The sequence below is a fragment of the Pipistrellus kuhlii genome, unplaced genomic scaffold (assembly GCF_014108245.1).
Source record: "Pipistrellus kuhlii isolate mPipKuh1 unplaced genomic scaffold, mPipKuh1.p scaffold_m20_p_6, whole genome shotgun sequence".
In the NCBI taxonomy this organism is placed as follows: domain Eukaryota; kingdom Metazoa; phylum Chordata; class Mammalia; order Chiroptera; family Vespertilionidae; genus Pipistrellus; species Pipistrellus kuhlii.
In genome coordinates, this window is record NW_023425562.1 from 72,937,377 (window position 1) to 72,956,777 (window position 19,401).

The 19,401-nt window shown below is 43.7% G+C and overlaps 2 protein-coding genes across 6 annotated transcripts in view; one reads left to right on the forward strand and one right to left on the reverse strand.

Annotated features, from left to right (window-relative positions):
• The first annotated feature begins 1,939 nt into the window (after nt 1-1,939).
• On the forward strand, nt 1,940-13,331 carry GZF1 (GDNF inducible zinc finger protein 1). Of its 4 annotated transcripts, XM_036417777.2 has the most exons (7): nt 2,029-2,134; nt 2,250-2,254; nt 4,636-6,019; nt 7,400-7,494; nt 8,806-8,973; nt 10,631-10,788; nt 11,187-13,331. In XM_036417777.2, the coding sequence occupies exons 3-7, from the start codon at nt 4,659-4,661 to the stop codon at nt 11,535-11,537; spliced, it is 2,133 nt and encodes a 710-aa protein (XP_036273670.1). In that variant the 5' UTR covers nt 2,029-2,134; nt 2,250-2,254; nt 4,636-4,658; the 3' UTR covers nt 11,538-13,331. The 4 variants fall into 4 exon arrangements, with proteins under 4 accessions (XP_045430812.1, XP_036273670.1, XP_045430813.1 ...); XM_045574856.1 differs by lacking the exon at nt 2,250-2,254 and having other exon boundaries at nt 1,940-2,153; XM_045574857.1 differs by lacking the exon at nt 2,250-2,254 and having other exon boundaries at nt 2,038-2,149.
• A 4,649-nt stretch (nt 13,332-17,980) lies between these two features.
• NAPB (NSF attachment protein beta) overlaps nt 17,981-19,401 on the reverse strand; it is a 37,926-nt gene continuing 36,505 nt past the window's right edge. For both annotated transcript variants that reach the window (XM_036417783.2, XM_045574858.1), the window contains one exon: nt 17,981-18,564. In XM_036417783.2, coding sequence (XP_036273676.1) covers nt 18,454-18,564 — 111 coding nt within the window. In that variant the 3' untranslated portion in view covers nt 17,981-18,453. The remainder of the gene's footprint in view (nt 18,565-19,401) is intronic.

A 19,401-nucleotide genomic window follows, 5' to 3' on the forward strand; every position in this document is an offset into this window, starting at 1 on the left:
ATATACATTCTAAATATTTAAAAATGACAAGTAACCTTGTGTGAAATAACTTGTTCTACTAATTTGCCCAAATTAAACGTACGTGCAGACGCTCAAATAAGGTCTTGATTAATTCCAAACTTCCCTAAATATGCTAAATTTTATCTACTGCTACCTAATTTGTAGCACTATAGAGCCTTGGAATCCATGTATTAAGAAAATCGCCCACTAGGGGGAGACATCATTCCTCCACTAGAGCCCACTCTGTGCCCGGACTGCAGGTAGCCTGGCCTTGGTCCCTCGCGGCTGCTCTCCCCTCGCGGGGTCTCGGAGGTTGCCCACCCGGAGAGCAAGGGTCTTCTGGACGCACAAGGGCTTTCTGGACGCACAGCGCCCAGCTGATGGCTCCCAGCGCTTCTGCGGGCCTGAGCGCAGGAAGGGGGTGGAGCAGAACACCAGACCGACGCTCCCAACCACGCACGCTGGCTTAGCAGAACATCAAATATCGAGGATGGCGGCTTATTTCATCACCCCTGAGGCCTACCCTCTTCCCTCGGGCTTGAGCTGCCTATCCAGCCCATGCTCCGCCACAGGGCTCTGCCCAGCCCTTGAAGGGCGTGGCCCCACCTGCCCCTCCAACCCTCCAACCCGGGCAGCTCAGGAGGAGGGGTGGGATGGGTAGGACGGGCCTTGGAGCTGAGCAAGTTTCCTGTGCGCTCAGCCTCAGGGCACGGCAGACTTTGTTATAGTTATTTCCAGACTAGTTTACTCATGTTTTTAACTTAGATCATTCCCCATGTGAAAGAATGTAGCCTTCTTGACCTGGTCCGGAGGGTCAGTCGGTTGGAGCCTTGTTCAATACACGGGAAGGTTGTGGGTTCGATTCCCGGTCACGGCGAGTTTGGGAGGCAACTGATGGTTGTTTCACATCAATATTTCTCCCTTCCCCTCTCTAATCAATGAACATACCCTCAGATGAGATACAAATAAAATAATGTAGCCTTCTTTTACTCATATGGTAAGCATTTCTCCGTCATTAAACATTTTCCCAGCTTTATTGAAGTATAGCTGACAAATACAATAGTATTTTAAAAAATGTGCAACATATTTTGGTATGCATTTACATTGTGAAACAATTACAAGTTCCACTGAATGTTTTTAAACGTTATTCTAATGACTACACAATAAATCAGTGCATGGCTGTATCATAAATTAGTCAGTGGTTTCCTGGTGGGTGAACAGGTTGTCCCCGTAGTACAGGAGGACACGAGAGCAAAGCTTTATTTAGCAGTGGCTAGGTGCAGGACCTAAGGTCAGAATTAACTCGAAGTTTGATTCCAGCCGAGTTTTGCAAAACGGGTTTTTTTTATTATAATTGCAAACAAATGGGTGGAAGGAAGCAACAAGGTTTGGAGCTGAAGGATTCAAAGATTACTAAGGGCGTAAATTGTTTTCCACTGAGAAGCTGATGGGTCTTTGGGGGGAAGTTGCATAATGACCAATCAAGCCAGGTGCGTGGCTGGGGGCTCCCGGAACAATCACGCAATCCAAGTAAAAGGATGTCCGCAACCAAGCAGGAGCCCGCCCAAGCCAGGAGGCGCTTTGTTCAGTTCCGCCAGCCCCAGGACTCCCTCAGGGCGCCTACCCCTTCCCAGCACGTGTTGGAGGAGCGTGGCCCTCATCGCTGATCCCCCTCTGGGAGACTGAGACAGGCCGGGGCCACGCGCTGCACGCAAGCAGCTGGCCCCGCGGGCTAGCAGCCGGGACAGACCCAAATAGGACCAAGCGCCCCGGCCTCTCACGTGACCTTCTGGAGCTGCCAGCACCGCCCGCCCCGCAAAGCCGCCGTTACTGCCTTCTGCGCAGGCGCAGACCTTGGCTTATGACGCAGTGTCGCCTAGCTCGCAGGAAGCGGGACCCCAGTATACATCGGACTTCGTAACTCGGGCTCGGGCAGAACGGCCTTCGCAGGCGGATGTGCGTGCGTGTGGAGGTCCTGCCGCAGCCCCGCGAGGGGGCGGGACAAGGAAGGGAAGAGGCGGGACCGGAGGCGGCCAATCGGCGACGCTCGAGCCGGTGCCGCGCCCCGCCCAGCAGGCGGGCCTGCCCCGCGGGCCTGGAGCGGCGGACGCGCGGCGGTGGCGGCGGCGGCGGCGGCGGCGGCTGGGAGGTGAGTGCTCGGCCCACCGGCCCGCTCAGTCTCCGTCCAGCCGCTGTCTCTCGGTTGTCCGCGCGGGCCCGTCCCGGAGGAGCGGCGGGCCGCAGGGTTGCAGGAGCCGGGGGCCGGGCGCGGCCGGGCGGCAGGAACAGGCCGGATCCCGCGGGCCGTGTATGCGTGAGGGTCTGCCCGCCGCGGGGCCGTGTGTCCTTGGGAACCGTGAGGGTTGGAGGGGCCGGGCGGCTTCGTGCGCCGGCAGCGAGCTCGCCGCGGAGGCCCCGGGGCGGGCGCTGTCGGGTGCGGTGCCCACTCAGGCTCTGCAGGCTGGAAAGCCGCGGGCTCCCTACGGGGAAGGGCGGACCTCAGAGAGCGGCCGAAGTAGGGCGATCGATGCCCGGCGGCAGAGGTGCTGCCAGGATGCCGGCCAATTACAGTGGGAGATGCCGCTGCCCCCCAGGCAGAAATATTTTTGTTGCGTGGTCACTGCTTCCCATTCCCTGCTCGGGCAAAATGGGAAATGGTGCTCAGAATCCACTTTGACTTCCAAATCACCATCAGGCCGCCCTGCTCAAGGGTCGGGTCCACACAAGTTTGGGGAAGTAGAGGGCTACTGGTGAGTATGGGCAGGAGGCTATGAGAGCCACCCTCTGCCATTTCTCCCAGCATTGGGGCTGACGGTCCCCGTGTTAGTAGTCTGCCTCTCCATCCCCCTCGTACAGCCTAGACTTGGGTTTGATCACTATTCTGTTTACTGTGGAGTCTCCTTCAGTGACTGCTCAGCTCCGGTAGATGTCCTTTCTGCTGTGAAATCTCAGAGGCAGCCGCTGTTCATGGTGGCGGTGGGGGCTGAGGTATCGATAGAAGGGAGCCAGTCGTAGCCTCAGGTGTCATTGATGGGACTGGAGAAGTGGGAGAGAGAAGACTGGTTTTCAGGGAAGATGAAGAAAGTTCTGCTGTAGACATAAGGGGTCTGAGGGCCCATCTAAGATCTGGCTGAAGAAAGTTCGAGGGAAGGCGGGCACTTTGGATGAGTGGATGGAGATTTAGGAACCAAAGTGAACTTGGAAGAGGAGGGAGATTCAAGTGTAGAAGGTTGGGGGTGAACCCTAAGGAGAAAACACATATTCAGGGAGTCTTAGGTGAGAGGAGGGCCAGCCAAGCGAAAAAAAACGACCCAAGATGGTGTGGGGTACCAAGGAAAGCAAGGAGAGACCTCGGGATGGGATGGGGTGAACTCTCCAGTGCCCACGCTGTGGCCAGACACAGGGAGTGGAGGCAGCTCTTTGCATTCGGCAAAGCTGAGGTGAGGGGGGTGCTGAGCACATTCAGGGTCCAGAGTCCCACCAGGCTCAGGCTTAAGTCCCACCTCTTCCCGTTACCTTGTTAGTGCCTTCCTCATCTATGAAGTAGGGACAATAATAGCTCCTAGGCCTGGTGCATGGGAAGCAGATGACCAGCCAACAGGCCTTGGTGTGGCTGTAAGCATTGGACATGTATGTACTCACCGAAGCCTGGAAACAGCCTGCCAGCCTTTTACAAAGAACTAAGGTTCAGAGAAGTTACTTGTTCAGTAAAAGCTGTGGAACTTGTATTAGTTCAGCAGAATAATGGTACCGTATTTTTCGGACCATAAGACGCTCCGGACCATAAGACGCACCAGTTTTTAGAGAAGGGAAATGAAGAAAAAAAGATTCTGAAACAAATAGTGTCCTAAAATATTTTATGTGCATTAAAACACAACATCACAGTCATAAACACATGTAATCAACCCTGTAAAGTAAACAGCAGCATTTAGAACCATTTTAGAGCTGGGCAAGCACACAGAGACCACACAGAGCCGGGCAAGTAAAAAACCTTTTTTTTTAAGAGTATATGTGTAGGCTATATTTGGACCATAAGACGCAGGGACTCCCCCCCCCCCCCCCCCCCCACTTCTGGGGGGAAAAAAGTGCGTCTTATGGTCCGAAAAATACGGTAATTCAAACTGTCTGGTTTTTAGGGGTGTTGGAAATGGTTATGGATTGTGGACTGCATTTCCATGAAGTTTCCCCCAGGAAAGCAGTTATTTATTTGTTTATTTATATTATTTGGTTGTTTTCAAAGGCAGACATGATTCTCTTCTCAGGTTTGTTCCCAGAGAGTGAGGGCATGTGTTTGGTTTGGTTTGGTTTACTGGTCAAAGAACTGGACATCGTTGTTGCCATAAATCTATACACAAATTAGAAAGTGAACTAGACAATTTACTGCTTTAATGTATTTCATTAATCATAGTTTTAATCATTCATGTTTATCCTTGGGGAAACCTTAGCAGTATGCTGCAAGTATTATCTTATGAAGGTACACCGGGACTTCGGAAGTTAAGGATTTGGGAGAAAAGTTAGGTTTAGGTTGTGAATAAGTTTATGTCATCTAAAGAACAGAAATAATCCTCATCCGTTTTTAATCTTCTTACCTCAGTAATTGCTTATGCATGAAATAATTCTTGTTTTTGTTTCCAGGGCTGTTTTTGGAAAGAAGAAACATGGAAAGTGGTGCAGTTCTGCTGGAATCCAAATCCTCACCGGTGAACCTTCTGCATGAAATGCATCAGCTGCGCCTCCTGGGTCACCTGTGCGACGTGACCGTGAGCGTGGAGTGCCAGGGCGTCCGCGGGGAGTTCATGGCCCATAAGGCGGTGCTGGCAGCCACCAGCAAATTCTTTAAGGAAATGTTCCTTAACGAGAAGACGATGGATGGCACTAGGACTAACGTCTACTTACACGAAGTGCAAGTTGTTGACTTTGCTTCATTTCTTGAGTTTGTCTACACCGCAAAGGTGCAGGTGGAAGAAGATCGGGTGCAGCGGATGCTGGAAATGGCCGAAAAGCTCAAATGCCTGGACTTATCAGAAACTTGTTTTCAACTGAAGAAACAGATGTTAGAGTCGGTGCTTCTGGAGTTGCAGAATTTCTCTGAGTCTCAGGAGGTGGAAGGGAGCAGTGGCTCCCACGGCTGCGTTACTTCTGACGCCGGGGCAAGCTTGGCTGCGGACAGTCCCTTCCCCAAGGGCCTCATGGACTCCTCAGCTCCTCCAGGGCAGAGAATCTGCAACGGGACGCTGCCAGATCTGTCCCCGAGGAAGTCCAGAGAAAAACCAGACAAGAAGAAAGAGGGAGTGAAGCCTTCCTATTCTAAAGTCAGAAGAGCTAGTGGAAGGCTGGCTGGCAGAAAGGTGTTTGTGGAAATTCCCAAAAAGAAATACACAAGGAGACTCCGAGAGCAGCAGAAAGGTGCTGAGGAGGATGCGGGGGACTACAGGGGTACCCAGCACCCCAGCCCCGACACCGTGGGCACAGAGGCTGAGCCAGTGACCAAAAGTGAGGATTTCAGTGCCGGAGCGGAGGTTGGGGCGGTACTGCAGAAGGCAGGGCAGGTGGGGGAGGAAGAGGAGGAAGGCGAGGGGGAGGAGGAGGAGAACAGGAAGAGCAACTTCAAGTGTACCATCTGCGACAAGTCCTTCCTGTACGAGAAGAGCTTCCTGAAGCACATCAGGCACCACCACGGCGTGGCCACGGAGGTGGTTCACCGCTGCGACACCTGCGGCCAGACCTTCGCCAACCGCTGCAACCTGAAGAGCCACCAGCGCCACGTGCACAGCAGCGAGCGCCACTTCCCGTGCGAGCTCTGCGGGAAGAAGTTCAAGAGGAAGAAGGACGTCAAGCGGCACGTGGTGCAGGTCCACGAGGGCGGCGAGCGGCACCAGTGCCAGCAGTGCGGCAAGGGCCTGAGCTCCAAGACGGCCCTGCGGCTCCACGAGCGGACGCACACCGGCCACAAGCCCTACGGCTGCACCGAGTGTGACGCCAAGTTCTCCCAGCCCTCGGCGCTGAAGACCCACATGAGGTACGTGTGCCCGGCTCCGGCTGCCTGGTGCGGGAAAGAGCAGAACCCTCCCTAAATGTTTTTTTTCCAGAATGTGCCTTAATTTTCTTGAAATGCGTGTCAGATATTGAGGGAGTTCTAGGATTCGGAGCAGTGTGGCTGCATTTCATTTCATAACTTGTTCCCTCTAAAAGTTTGGGGGCTGTTCTGAGATCCCATGGAATTCTTTCTGGGTTGAGATGTTAGGAGGTGGTCTTGTTCTACACGACAGAGGTCCCCTAGTGTTCCCATAGGCCTTGGGCTGGTGAGGATCCCCCCAGCTCCTCCTGTCACAGTGCAGAGACAGGACACGGAACCAGGGTGGCCGACGGCTGCTGCACATGCCAGGTCCTGCAGGTCTTGGCCGGCGTGTCCTGTAGGCCAGGCCCTCCCACATCCGGAGGAGCTGCTGGTGCACACTTCCCACCACACCTGATGCCAAGAACCTGTATTTTTCTTTTCTGACTTGATTTAGAATTTGGCTTGTGACCTTCTGGGTCCCAGTCTCAGTGATGACCTCAGTGAGATGACAGTTTTAGAGCTTTAGGCGCTTCTCTGATCACGTATGATCTCTGGGCTTAGAAACTGTGCCATTGGTTAAACGCCAGAATTAGGATGGACAGTGTTTTCTGCTTAACTTTTGTACTGTAGGTGAGTGATACTATTTTTAAATACATTAAGGAAATGTATTTATGCTCAGTATTTATGCTTCCAATCCAGACAAGCAGAGTTCTACCCTATTCTAGATCTGCCCTCAAACTCGGGCTAGTTTTTGAGGCAGTCGCATGGCGTTCATCTTTTTACTGTATATGACAAGTTTAAAACCATGGCTTCTTAGGAAGTGCTCAGTAAATCGTGGTTGATAGCTACTTCATACCAGTTGTGAAATTAAAATGAATATGCATTTTTGGAACCAGGTTTCTTCAGCATTTCGAGAAGTTCTTTCTAGACTGGTTGTTACACATACTAGGCAATGCTAGTTAATTTTTTGACTATGTGGTTCTTCATAGCAATAGTTCCTAGGGTGTTTGTAGTTGATTATTCTGAATAAGGAAACTTTAGAAATATTACACAATGCTCTTTAGTGTTTTTAAAAATACGTCAAGGCACGGTCTCCGAATGGGCTGTACAACATAAACCCTGACAGGTGTGGGTAGACATTCAGTGTCTTACTGGGAAACATCTCAGTGAGTTGGCCTTGTGTGGACGTAGACTTGAGGATGAAGATTACGGGTCTCTTCACCTTTCACTCCATTCTCATTAGGTCTTGAACAAACTATCTTTCAGGTTAGAGTGGAAATTGTATTGCAAAGTGAGGTTTGAGATACATCCTAAGTTACCATCTGAATGTTGTACTTTCAGAATTCATACAGGGGAAAAACCTTTTGTCTGTGATGAATGTGGGGCAAGATTCACTCAGAACCACATGCTGATTTATCATAAAAGGTGTCACACAGGTAAATACTCCTGCTGTTGTGATTGAATGTCTTTCCTAGCTGTAGAAGGAAACTGCAGTTTATTAATTTAGAAATTGGTATCTACCAAACTACCATGATTTAGCTTTCCCATTTAAAAAGTGAGCAAAAATGAATAAAATATGCTTTGTTGACGGCCTTTTGCATACTTGGCAGTATGAACTGGCATGTGAGTCTTAGGCATCAAAAAGGTATGAAATTGCTCCTACTGCCTTAGCTTGAAATTCCATTTTCAGGAATCTGTCCTAAAGAGATTGTTCAGAATATGGGAAAAGCTCTATTTTCCTTCTTGCTATTTCTAATAAAAAAAGCATTAAAAACAACCCGATTGTAAGTTGAAAAAATCAACCCTCCCCTGGCTCACCCAACTGGCCATTTGGGCTAAGGGCTTTGAATATTATGATAAATACCTGTACTTGGATATTGACTTGAAAAGTACACAGTGAATCCCAACTATATTGAACTCCTTCCTGTATAGAAGACTAGAAGATAGCTATATGATGTATTAAGGTGGTGGAATTATCTTACTTCCAGTTTCTAAAAATTTTGTGATAGGATTTTATTATGTGAGGGACAGAATTTAAGTTGGCTTTATTCTGATTCAGCATAGTAACCCTGAGATTCAAAAAACTCTAACGTTTATGACACAAAGTATACATAATCTGCTCTATACCAGTTATTATGCTCAGTTCCTTATTTGCTTGTATTTTTTAATTTTTATTTCCAAACTCTGTCATATAATCCTTAAGTTCAAAAGCAAGTGAGACAGACATGAGTCATTTAATGATATGAATTACTAGATTGTAAAATGTAAGCAAATCAGGTTACATTAAAGAATTTAGAATCAATCATTTGAACATATTAATATATTCAGATTTCATTAAACCCAGTATTTTTACTTTGATGTTTGAAATCAGGGGTACACCTAATCAGATGAGTCTGATGTGTAGAATTAAAAGATTCAAGCTACACAATAAATGAGGGACTTTTATTCTGTAAAAGATCAATAGCAGTGCTTCTTTGAGAGAAAAAAAAAAAATAACAATTTCTCTTAACAAGTTGAACAAATTTCCAAAATGTGAGCTGGCTGGCCTAGCTCTTATCTCCTCTTTGGGATTTCCAAGTATATTTTACACCAACTTTGAGCAGAGAGTAAGCACCTTACCTGGTTAGACTTTATGACAGCAGGCTGCCTGCACTTTTGGAATTCATATGGACTTTAGAGATTGGGCCCACTCTTCCTGTGTTTCTGTGTCTGTTATTTCTAACTTTTTGTTTCATCTTTTCATGTAGGTGAAAGACCTTTTATGTGTGAAACATGTGGCAAGAGTTTTGCTTCTAAGGAGTATTTAAAACATCACAATAGAATCCATACTGGATCCAAACCCTTTAAATGTGAAGTTTGTTTCAGGACTTTTGCCCAGCGGAATTCCCTTTACCAGCATATTAAAGTCCACACAGGTATGGCGGGAATGTCACCAGAGAAGGGAGCTCAGTGTGCCAAGAAAAATATCCCAGAGGTTTTTGACTTACTGGAGAACTTGGAATTTAGCTTTAGGACAAACTTTGTGTGTCATAATAGCATTTTAAAATGTTTAGTTTTTGGCTCTGAGAAACTGAAAAGGTATGGATATGTGAACATTTTGCCACTTTCAGATTAAAATCAGGGATAATCTATACATACAAATTCAGTTGTGGGACTTGGGAATTTTATATTCCACTAGAAGCCTGATGCACAAAAATTAAGCAAAAGTAGGCCTTCCTTCCCCCGGCTGCCAGCACCAGCTTCAGCATGGCAGAAGAGAGAGCGGGATTCAACAGGTCAAGGGATTTTATAGAGGTGGTGATGTCACTGCTTTGGCTGGCAGCCACCCAGACCCAGGCTTCCCTCACGGCCAGCTTTTGTCTGGAAGGTTTTCAGGTCTAATTAGCATATCACACTTTTATTATTATAGACTAGAGGCCTGGTACATGAAATTCATGTACGGGGTGTGTGTGTCCCTTAGCCCCGCCTTCACCCTCTCCAATCTGGGACCCCTCTTACAATCCAGGAGTGCAGGCCTGCCTGATTGACCCTAATTGCTTCTGCCCGCCAGCCTGATCACCCCCAACCACTCCCCTGCCAGCCTAATCGACACCAAATTGTTCCCTTGCTCTCCCCTGATGCTCTTATCACCCCTAACTGCCCTCCCCTGCTGGTCCAGTCACCCCTAACTTCCTTCCCTCATCAGCCTGGTCACCCCAGCTGCCCTCCCCTGCAGGCCATCTTGTGTGTTGCAGTGGCGGTCAATTTGCATGTTACCTCTTTATTATATAGGATTATTATGGAAATAAGTAAAATTTCTTTTGATGTAATATGAGCTACAAGTATGGATTTTGGCTCTTTTTTAGTGTTCAGGCAATAACTCTTGGTATTACAAGTATTCCTCCCTTCAAAAAGTTCACATTAGGCCATTTTATTTTCACAAAAGACCTACTGTATTTTTCAGACCATAAAACACACTTTTTTCCCCCCCAGGGAAAAAGTCCCTGCATCTTATGGTCCAAATATAGCCTACACATATACTTTAAAAAAAAAGGTTTTTTTACAATACTTGCCCGTCTCTGTGTGGTCTCTGTGTGCTTGCCCGGCTCTAAAATGGTTCTAAATGCTGCTGTTTACTTTACAGGGTTGATTACATGTGTTTATGACTGTGATGTTGGGTTTTAATGCACAAAATATTTTAGGACACTATGTTTCAGAATCTTTTTTTCTTCATTTCCCTTCTCTAAAAACGGGTGCGTCTTATGGTCCGGAGCGTCTTATGGTCCGAAAAATACGGTACATTAATCCCTGTTTTCACTAATTGGAAAAAGTGACATGAACTTTCAGAATGTGGAGGATACTCTTCAATTTATACCACTGTGGCTTACAAAAGGTTTCATGGGAACACTACTTTGGGTCATGGAAACCTGTGTGGAGGTGGTTTGTATCTGTCAGTTGACCCTCCACCGATCATCCTTACGGTGGAATGCTGACACTTCCCAGTGGTATACAAACAGCATTATTCCACATTTTATTCAAAATTTTATACACAGGCTAAAGGGGTCAACCAGTTTTCTTCTCTTCCTGTCTCAGGGGAACGTCCCTATTGTTGTGACCAGTGTGGTAAGCAGTTTACCCAGCTCAATGCTCTCCAGCGTCACCATCGGATCCACACGGGGGAGAAGCCGTTCATGTGTAACGCATGTGGAAGGACATTTACTGACAAGTCCACTCTCCGGAGGCATACCTCAGTAAGCAACAGTATGGCTTTAAGAATGGCAAATTGCTGGTCCCTATGTTTGCAAAACCCTAGACAGTAAGAAATGCCTAGATTTCCATAAGCTGGTTATAGAAGACAACAGGTATTTTCTTCCTGAAGTTTTGTCTACAGTGAGCACATTCATACTGTGAATGAAGTAAAGAACCAAATCTTGAGGTCCAGGAAGGCACAATCCATGATAAACACTTTCCAACAGTGACAGCAGTGGTAGAAAGATACTTGGCAATTAGTAAAAGGCACTGCTGCAGTAGAAACTCAAAGTGAGGAGAGACTATTGTTTTAAAAGACGTATTTAATAAGTAACTAGAATTGGAAGATTTACAGATATTTGTTCAGACACATTTGGTGACTTTTGTGTTTGATTTGTAGGTTCATGACAAGAACACGCCATGGAAGTCCTTCCTTGTTATTGTAGACGGCTCACCCAAGAATGATGAAGGGCATAAGACTGAACAGCCTGATGAAGAATATGCATCATCCAAACTTTCAGATAAATTACTGTCTTTTGCTGAAAATAACCATTTTCACAACCTGACCACAGTCCCAGGCAGCGTATCTACTGTGCATGAGAATAGTTCTGCCAATACTGCCTGCAAGTCGGACAACTCTGTGGTGTCCCAGGATGCTCTGCTGGCCACCACCATCAGTGAGCTCAGTGAGCTGACACCACAGACAGACTTGATGCCCACACAACTTCACTCATTGACCAGCATGGAATAAGCTTGAAGTGACCTGTTAAGTAGGTCCCATCCTGCATCTCGTGTGATAGAGTGTGCAAGGTGATGTATCAAGAGCCAAGAAAAAGAACCATCTGTAGGCAAAGAAGTGGGCATTCAAGAATTTTCCACAATTTCTGATAACTTGCATGCTTTTAACAAAGCATTTTGAATCTTTTCCTTAAAAATCCTGATTTGCACAACCTCAACTACACTTTATCAACACATAAGGCAATTTACATAACCTCACTTAATTCTGGTGTAGGCTGCTATATGCGTGAATCATTCTAATGCTTGATTGTCTTGACGTTTATGAAGCTTAACTATTTACCTTAATAGAGTACACAGCTTATGAACTTGCTTTTAATGGTCTCCTTAATCTCTCAGCCTGCATTATACTTCCAGGCGGGTATATTTCTCTGATACTTTTAAGATAGTTTTCTACCAAGCTGAAATAAAACTGGGGCCACGTATTTTTAATTGTTTCTTTCCTGCTGAATTGAAGCAAATCAGATTTGCTCTAAGCACCCTTGAATGGAACTGAAAAAATGAATTACTGCATTCACTCCTTCTCCCCTAACCCCATACTAAATAAAGGGATGACAAATTGAACACCTACAAAATAGTTTACTATAGCCTCTACTCACAGTGTATGTGTGGCTAGGAAATTTGTCATAAAATAGTTTTTGAAATGAAATGAGGCTATTCATTTTCATTCCTAAAAATCTGATAAGGTAAAAGCTGTCCTACCAAAGATTTTAGTAGCAAACTAGTATTTTCTTTTTCTTTTTGCAAAGAGGTACGAAAAATTAAGAGGCTTTAGAACACAACACTTGAAACTTATGTAGTTATTTTACTGACGAGTAGCAATGAGGTGATTGTGGATAACCTTAGAGCAGAGAACATTAATATTTCTGCCTGGTTTTTCTGATTTAATTTTCGTGATTTTTCAGAAAAATCAGAACTTTCTCATGGCCAAATCAAGAGCTAGAAACAGGCATATAAATGTCACACATTTGTTGGGAGTATGCAAGCAGAAGGGATCAAAAGCCTTGGCGCACATCCTTGATTATGCCTTAAAAGTAGATTGTGAAGAACCAATACTTGTCTTAAATGCTCCCTTGGCTGTCTCATGCTGGATTTTACAATGAAGAGATAATTCTGCTGTATTTGCTAAGCTTAATTCTTGGTTCCAGTGGCTTTTGTATGTAGTCGTGACTCATATATAACCCTAAACATATTAATTTAAACACAACCTTCAAGTCTTTTGTTTACCAGTTATTTTACATTTTAATTTATTGACTTGCTGTGAAACACTTTATTTTTGAGAAAAGTTCTGAGAGAAAGAACTTATTCATAAGTTCCAGGATGAAGACGTAGCTGTGCCATGCCAGAAACTAAGGAGGGAAGACTTTCTTCCTATGTGCTTATTTTCTAGTTGGTGATATGTTACATACTAAAGCCACTATACAGTGTTTTAGGTGCTGACAACATGTCTGACACCTGCTCTTAAAGACAGCAGTACTTAACTACTTCAAATACAGGTATGACAACATATCCTAGTTGTGTTTACAGAACAACAGTAACAAAAAACTGACTGTCACACAACGTTCTATTCTTGGTAAGAGGATGAATTGGCCAACTGATGTACTGTTTCATGGAGTAAAGTCATTTTAATGAGAAGGAATTTAAATAGATTATTTTGCTACCTACTAGAAGAATTTTTGTCTTGAATTCGTTTCTTTAAAAATTCTACCAAAAAAATCGTTTACTGTTAATAAACATTTGCTTTGTAAAACAGTTTTGCAAGTCTTAAGTTTTTCCTCCATTATTGAAATGTAGGCTCTGTAAACAGAAACAAGTATAATTTCCTTAAGTTCATGGATACTGAAGTTTAAATTCAAGGTTATAGTCTTAGGTGTAATCTCTTTAGTTATAAGCATGTGAACTGCACATTACTGCTCTAGGAATAAAAGGGCTGGTAGTAACACTGCCCTCTGCTTATGTAGAAGTACCCTGTGCAGCTGGTGTTGTGGAGTGTAAATGGACAGGTTTCTTCAATGTCATGTTTAAGTTTGCATCATAGAGACTTCAATGTATCTACAATACTTCTTTGCCGGCTTCCCAGGGGGTAAAGCTGCCTCTAACAGAACTCTGAAAACTGGAAAACTCATCACTGAGGGATTTGTGGGATAGCCACCCCTATTTCTCTTAATCCAAGTACAGCCTCCTGGATTGAAAGCAAGCTACTGCCTCCCCTGTGAGTCCTAATGCCGTTGTTAGGAAAGTGCCCTTGGTGCTGGCACTGCTTCTCAGAGCATCAGGCAGGCAGTTACGAAGTGATTTAGTGCCTTCCAACCATGTGTGGGAAATAGTCTCTGCCTGAACTCCAAAGACCTCTACAGCCTTTGGTTTCACCAAACTTCTGTGTTACAGTTAGGGGGGAAATGGGTCATGTGGTAGGAGAAGACCTTTATTAAAGGTAACTTTAAGAGAAATGTAGTTTTGCTATTGATGATAAAACCAACAAATTTGAGTATGAATTATAATTTAATCCTAACCCGTTAAATTTTATACCTTGTCACCCAGGATTTGAGACAAAATGAGTGATTATACCTTTAATTAAACCCGACAGTGTAAAACTTGAAGTAACTATATTATTTCAGTGGCAGGAGGACACGTATGTGAAGGACCATTTGTTCACATGTACTAGTGTCTAGATGGGGCAGTATGACTGAGCAAGCTTCAAAGACAAGTCAGAGGGCCAAACAGCATGCCACCTAGCCAAGCCCCAGAAACCACCCACTTACCTTGGCCAATTTTACAGGGGCTCTTACCAGGGCTGGCAAAACCAGGTTTTTAAGCCATCATTGTGGCTTCTTTCTGTTAGGAAATAATGATTGTGAGATAAACCTTGAATGATCAACAACTTCTCAGGATTCCTAGGTTGGGATGGCCTGTTATACCATTCTTTTTTCAAAATTTAGTTTGAATTATCTAAGTTGTAAATACACTCACAGGCTATAACACTGCTCTTTGATGGGATGAGCTGATCTACAGTACCCCCCATAGCACTCTAGCCCAACATTCCTTAAGGGGGCAGCTGAAAGGGATGAGAACGGGAGGTTTACAATCACTGCAAACTTTGCGGATTGTATTAAGAGACTAAAACCAGGGCTTCTTTTGTAAATCTTCAGCTTCCAAAACCTTTACAGTGCCCTGAATTTCCACCATGTAATATTAAATAGAGATTTTAACATAGTCAAACATATTTCAATGGATATACAAAGAGCCTAGAGAATATTAATATTCACTGTCTTCAACTTAATAGGAACAAGTTCACGGAAAGGAAGCTATTTGAGACTTGTGTAGATTTGGGTAGCAAAGACCTGTCAAAAATATTACTCATAATTCCCATTTTATTTATTGTACAAGTTCACATAAAACACACATACACTTTCTACTACAGTAGCTTTATGGTTAGTTTCTATGATACAATCCTCCACCGGAAAACACCAGTGACCGACTCGGAGCTTCCCAGGCTGGACCCTGCACGCGCGCCACTAGTGGTGGGTCACAGGCAGCACGCTGTGCTGCCAAACCCTCCAGAGGAAGCCACAGAGGTTTGCATTTGAACATTTTAAATGCACAGCATCAGAGGAAACAGTAAATGCACACAATTTGGTTATAGTGACATCATCACACACAGTCACAACTGCAAAAATACTGTTTTCAAATCATTAAATAAAAAAAGGAACTCGCACAAGCTATAAAAAACGTTGCCACCGCTGATTTTGGCTATGAACGAACCCCAGATTTGCTAAAATACAAGAACTATAACATAACAGTCATTACATTTTGTTCATAAATAACATTCTCTAGATCCTGAGAACATACCTTGGGCCTCTGTGTCACAGCTACCCTACATTCAACAATGCAACATTTCAAGGAAGGTTTTGGATAGTTAGTGGGGTTTTCTCCCTCTCTTCCTTTCACCTACTAGCAAGTCTGTTCTAGTCATCACAGTTATTTTTACTCTTTCATGTGAAATATTTAAAAGTTCTTAACTCAGGCACTGATACCGTTGCTTATTTCAAAATAGCAAGTCTCTGACATCACAAAATGTTACTACCGTATTTTTCGGACCATAAGACGCACTTTCCCCCCCCCAGAAGTGGGAGGAAAAAGTCCCTGCATCTTATGGTCCAAATATAGCCTAAACATATACTTTAAAAAAAAAAGTTTTTTTACTTGCCTGGCTCTGTGTGGACTCTGTGTGCTTGCCCGGCTCTAAAATGGTTCTAAATGCTGCTGTTTACTTTACAGGGTTGATTACATGTGTTTATGACTGTGATGTTGGGTTTTAATGCACATAAAATATTTTAGGACACTATTTGTTTCAGAATCTTTTTTTCTTCATTTCCCTTCTCTAAAAACTGGTGCGTCTTATGGTCCGGAGCGTCTTATGGTCCGAAAAATACGGTAATATTATTTTTTAAAAACCATACCTCTTTTTCAAGTGGGTTTGTTAGGGAATCATGATAAAGCTAAATGGAACTGCCTTAAAGCATTTAGTTTTTACTTTTAAGTGGTCAGACCAGAAGGCTCTTTTAAAGAGTGGAAACACACTTTGTAAACTAGTGATGGAAGAAGCATGTAAACTAGTGATTGCTGGGATTTACATGTTCTCCAGATGGGCAGACCTATGGCCAGAGGACACGCACCCCCCACGCCTCACTTTCACAAAGTGCATCTGGGAAAAAGCTCGTTACAAAAGCACAGTTGGATGATTGTAGAATTTATTAGATAAAGCAACGAAACCCCATTTTCTATAATATTTTCATAAGAGAGTCCAATAGGAAATCAAGTACCAAACAAGCTCGTTCCAAATCTATACTGTAACAGCCAGCTTTCTTTTAAGGATCCTCGACTTTCGAAGGAAAAAAGAAATCCTTATCAGGTTACGGGGCCCAAAGCCAGCCTGCCCGTGTCTTCGGGTCCATTCCCTCGGCCTTCAGAGGACAGTACGACACCTTCCTCTCCATCAGCCCACCTTGCACATCGCTCAGAAGGACAGCCAGGAATCCGCACAGCCACCTGGGAAACAGCCGCCCACAGCTGGGCCTCAGCTGCCCTTTTCTTTTTCTGCCACTTTCTCCCTCACCCCAGATTAACCCATTCATTCACCATCCCCAAACCTTCTTCTTCACTGAGCTCTCTGTCTGGGCACACTCTACGAAGCCTATTAATTCCAGTTGAGGGCCACCCCAAAAAGGAAAATATCATTTAAATACTAGTTACTATCTAACATAACATGGGAAATTTCATTAATGAGAACAGCACAAGTTAGAAAAAATACACAGGCTATATATGGCAACAAATGTACATCAAACGTAAATCATTTAAGCCTAAAAATAGGCACAGAGGAGCTCTGGCCAGTTTCACTCAGTGGTTAGAGCGCACCAAAGGGTCATGGGCTAGATTCCTGGTCTAGAGCACATACCTGGGTAAGTTTGATCCTGGCCCTGGCTGGATCACATGTAGGAGGCAACCAATTGATGTGTCTTTCTCACATCGATGTTTCTCTCCCCCTGCCCCTCCCATTCAGTCTCTCTCTAAAAAAAAATCAATGGAGAAAAATATTCTTGGGTGAGGATTAACAAAACAACAAAAATATATATATATATAGGTACAGGGGAGATTCAAAAAACAAGACCACATCTAAAGTACAATGTCAGCATGTAACATAAAGGGTAGGGATCAAGTTCATAAATTAATAGAGCACTTATGTAACACAAAAGGATAGAATTCAAAGTTCAAATACAAAAGCTAAAACAATCCCATCAGCTAAGAAGAAAATACAGTCTCCTGAGAAGCTAGTTGGAGGCATATAGTAAACCTCTGTACCATATACATACCTCTGTACCCTACCTAACCCATCATGGTCAAAAAATAAAGTTAGTATTAAAACCCTTTCTCAAGCTTTGACTTCTAATCTCTGGGCCCTAATGAGGATGTGCATGACTGTGGCATCAAGGCAGGCATCTCAATGTGGGAAAGAGTATGACCATGAAAGTAAAGAGAAGGGGTGTGCCAGTTATAACACCTTTATGTGAATATAAAGAAAGGGATTTCCACACCAACTAAAAGTGGAAACCAGGTCTAGGAAAAGGAAAATTTCCATTTCTCACAGATCTTTTATATATATATCTATATATATATATATATATATATATATATATATATATATATATATTTGTGTGTTTGTGTGTTTGTGTGTGTGTGTGTGTGTGTAAATACAAAGCAGTCAAACCCACCTTGACATTCATCCACACACATAAGCAAATGTAAGAGATGCAGGCAGATCTGTGTTCTGAATTTTCACATGCATGTTAGCATAGGAAATAATATCAAAAGCAGAAACTGGTCATTAGTATCATCAAAAAATCACAAGATAACAACAACAAATTTACAATAAGGAAAGTCATGAACTGATTCCTCACAACCACCCTAAACTAAACACATACACTTAGAGAATACATCCAGATGCAAATTCACAGAGTATGCAAAGCATCGATTAGAGCAAACCGGGTTAGATTCTCAAGTCCAAGAAAAAGGACAGAATATGTGGCAAAATTAAACATGACTGCAAATATCAAACAAGAATAAAATTCTGAAGCAGTACTCAGAAAACTCTGGGGACTCGGGCAAGCATGAAATAGCCGCTCACACCCACAATATGCACGGGAGATTCTTTTATCCATTTGCTTAACAGGGATATAAACACGGCGAACACACACGCATTGTTTAGTTCATGTGCAACAAAACTAAGCCATTAAATGGGCATCCCATAAAGATCACGTGGCCCTAAGAGGAACTAAAAAGGAGTTAGCCGCATGCCACAAAGACACATAAAGGTTTCACTTTAGGTCTCCGTCTCCTTCTCCATCCCCTTGGATGGACTTTTTGATACGAAGCAACATGGTAGTCAGCCACTGATCCAAGCGTGATATTGAGTCAAATTCCTTCACCTAGTTTAAGGTTAGAGGAACAGAAATTAGTCTATGGAAATGCAATTGAAATAAAGCAGCTGTTTAAATTTAAATAGTGATAATAAACCCACTTTCTTCATTTAAAATTATTCATTCCAGTTCATAACAGTCATTAAAAATTATTTTTTTTCATTATTCTCTATTTTGATGGAGCAATTAAGTTTCTGTGCCTTTTATATTGCTCTGTATATAACAAGTGATGACAAAAATCCCTAACAGCCTTTATAATTGGAAAAAGAGCACTATTATTATGACAAAAGGAAAACAGAAGATAGATGAATATAAAGAAAAAAATCTTCCATTTGTTATGCCAGGAATACTCTCACTGCTTTGTTTTTATATTTTAAAATATACTGAACTGATTTTACTTTACACTTACCGTATTTTTCGGACCATAAGACGCACTTTTTCCCCCCCAGAAGTGGGGGGAAAAAGTCCCTACGTCTTATGGTCCAAATATAGCCTACACATATACTTTAAAAAAAAAGTTTTTTTACTTGCCCGGCTCTGTGTGGTCTCTGTGTGCTTGCCCGGCTCTAAAATGGTTCTAAATGCTGCTGTTTACTTTACAGGGTTGATTACATGTGTTTATGACTGTGATGTTGGGTTTTAATGCACATAAAATATTTTAGGACACTATTTGTTTCAGAATCTTTTTTTCTTCATTTCCCTTCTCTAAAAACTGGTGCGTCTTATGGTCCGGAGCGTCTTATGGTCCGAAAAATACGGTATTTATGGAGTATATTATTTTCAAAAGAAAACATTCAAACAGCAAATTATAACAGTATATGGTGTTTTTCCCCCCTTGAATTTGCC

What these genes read in the sequence shown, in the direction of transcription:
- GZF1 (XM_045574856.1), top strand. Translation starts at nt 1,955, where the DNA reads ATGTGCGTGCGTGTGGAGGTCCTGCCGCAGCCCCGCGAGGGGGCGGGA. An exon ending in GCGCTGAAGACCCACATGAG is followed by an intron (nt 6,020 to 7,399) that starts GTACGTGTGCCC and finishes TTGTACTTTCAG; the next exon opens with AATTCATACAGGGGAAAAAC. An exon ending in GCATATTAAAGTCCACACAG is followed by an intron (nt 8,974 to 10,630) that starts GTATGGCGGGAA and finishes TTCCTGTCTCAG; the next exon opens with GGGAACGTCCCTATTGTTGT.